This window comes from Brassica napus, unplaced genomic scaffold, assembly GCF_020379485.1.
Source record: "Brassica napus cultivar Da-Ae unplaced genomic scaffold, Da-Ae ScsIHWf_251;HRSCAF=421, whole genome shotgun sequence".
In the NCBI taxonomy this organism is placed as follows: domain Eukaryota; kingdom Viridiplantae; phylum Streptophyta; class Magnoliopsida; order Brassicales; family Brassicaceae; genus Brassica; species Brassica napus.
In genome coordinates, this window is record NW_026015839.1 from 185,001 (window position 1) to 187,500 (window position 2,500).

The window sequence follows — 2,500 nt, forward strand, 5'->3', positions numbered from 1 at the left end:
ATTTGGTGATAGCCACTTTTCAAATCTATCTTAGAAAAGACACATGAACCGTAAAGTTCATCAAGCATGTCGTCTAGTCTAGGAATGGGATGCCTATATTTTACCGTAATGTTGTTGATGGCACGGCAGTCCACACACATGCGCCATGATCCATCCTTTTTGGGGACAAGTAGAACTGGGACGGCACAAGGACTGAGGCTTTCCCTGATGTAACCTTTCTCCATAAGGTCTCCAATTTGTTTCTCAAGTTCCTTGGTCTCCACCGGATTGGTTCTGTAAGCTGGCCGGTTAGGTAGAGACGCACCCGGAACAAAGTCAATCTGATGTTCAATCCCTCGTACTGGCGGCAAACCCTTTGGGTTTTCATCTGGAAAGACATCTGAAAATTCCTGCAAGACGTCTAGCAAATCACTCGGAACTTCCGGTGCAAGGTTAGAAGAAGTAGAAGCCATCAGAGATTCTTTGTACACAAGTAAAAGAAAGGGCTTTTGGGAGTAAAGAGACTTCTTAACCTGACTTTGTTTGATAAAGAAGTTGGAGTTCCGGACTGAGGACTCAGGTTTGTCCGGTTTGGACTCTTGTTCACGGTTCTTTTTGAGTTGGAGCTGGTCTTGATGGACCTCCAAGGGCGAGAGTGGTACAAGCGTGATCTTCTTTCCTTTATGGTCAAAGGAGTGCCGGTTTGTGTAACCATCATGGACGGTTCTTTTATCAAACTGCCATGGACGTCCCAACAGAACATGACAAGCATCCATGGGAAGAACGTTGCACACAATCTCGTCTTCATAACGACCAATGGTGAGAGGGATCGTGACTTGCTCCTTAACATACTGTTCACCAGTTTCATTGAGCCATTCCAACCTGAAAGGACGTGAGAGAGGTCGAGTAGCTAGACCTAATTTCCTGACAAGAGTATCACTAGCAACATTAGTACAACTCCCACCATCAATGATCAAAGAACAAACTTTTTCAGAGATTAAACAACGAGAATGAAAGAGATTCTCCCTTTGTTCCTTTTCATTGGTTTTGGGCTGAATACTCAAGGAACGTCTAGTGACCAGTAGTGGTCCGTGAGCTGGATAGTCAAAGCTATCTTCATCATCAAAGATCGGCTTAGAATTTGGATCAAAGGTCGGGTCATGGTCGTTGTCCGTGTGGCCGTTCGCGTGGCCGTCCGTTTTATCGAAGATGGGTTCGTCCCAAGCCTTCCTAGCCACAAGTAATGGTCCGTGATGTGGGTAGTCAAAGGACTCCTCTTCCTCGTCAAAGATAGGACCAAGATCCTCCTTGTCTTCTTGTTCATCTTCGGACTCAACTTCACCATTTTCCAAGAGAATCATCACACGCTGGTTTGGACAGTTCTTGGCATAATGTCCTAGCCCTTGACATTTGAAACATCTAATGTCTCTTGCTCGGCTTGAGGCGTCTACTGCCTTTCCTTTGTCATCACGAGTGGACACATCAGTTTTAAAGGCAGTATGTGTTGTGATAGGCGACTTACCTTTGTCTTGATAGCTTAGCTTAGGAGCATAGGCCGGTTTAGGAGAGTAGGCCGGCTTAGAAGTAGTGGCCGGTTTTGAGAAACTCCTTCTCTTGAGTTGTTGCTCGATCAAGATGGCTTTGTGTAGCATCTGTTCCACACTTCCATACTCTTGAAGCTCCATACGATCTTGGATGTCACGGTTGAGGCCTGAAAGAAAGCGAGCCATAGTGGCGTCCAAAGGTTCATCCGTGTCCGTTTTGGTAATCAAAACTTCCATCTCTTGATAATAGTCTTCCACAGATTTGGTTCCTTGAAGCAAACGTCTTAGCTTCTGGTGAAGGTCGCGGTGATAATGGGTTGGCACAAATCGTTTCCTCATCAACAAGGTAAGCTCATCCCATGTCTCAATCGGCCGCTCACCTGTTCTCCTCCTGTGGGTCAACACTTGATCATACCAGTTAATAGCATAGCCAGAGAATTCAGTGGCCGCAAGCCTTACTTTTCTAAGTTCAGAATAGTTTTGACAATCAAAGACATGCTCAATTTTTCTTTCCCACTCTAGAAAAGCATCAGGGTCGTTTTTACCATCAAAAGGTGGAATTTTCAATTTCAATCCGTTCAAACTATCATCAGTACGATTGTTTCTAGCAAATGGATTGACATCACCTGGATTTCGAGTTCTATGACCTCTTCTTGGTCGGTAAGCGGATCTGACCTCGTCCTCTTGGGCGTCCTCATCAGGAAACTCATCATCTGACCGGGTATTCCTTCGCGGCTGATTGGTTCTTGTCCTTGATCTAGGATGGGACTGGCTTACTTGAAGTTCGTCAAGCCTTTGATGGATCTGCTCTAGACCTGTGTTTATAAGGTTAGAAAAAGAATCATTCAAAGCTCGCATCTGAAGATTAGACAGTCCAGCAACTGAATTTCCGGGACGGTTTTGTTCTTCATGGCTACTCATGGTTCCTGAAATTTCTTAAACACAAAACGTTAGGATTAAAACTCACACTCTCAAGT

The 2,500-nt window shown here is 44.9% G+C and overlaps 1 protein-coding gene across 1 annotated transcript in view; it reads right to left on the reverse strand.

The window, feature by feature from the left end:
- LOC125601297 overlaps positions 1-2,500 on the reverse strand; it is a 5,630-nt gene that overhangs the window by 2,886 nt on the left and 244 nt on the right. Inside the window, exon 1 of the mRNA XM_048773564.1 lies at positions 1-2,500. This exon is cut by the window's left edge and continues 2,886 nt beyond it; it is cut by the window's right edge and continues 244 nt beyond it. Within this exon, the coding sequence (XP_048629521.1) occupies positions 1-2,444 (2,444 nt within the window). The 5' untranslated portion in view covers positions 2,445-2,500.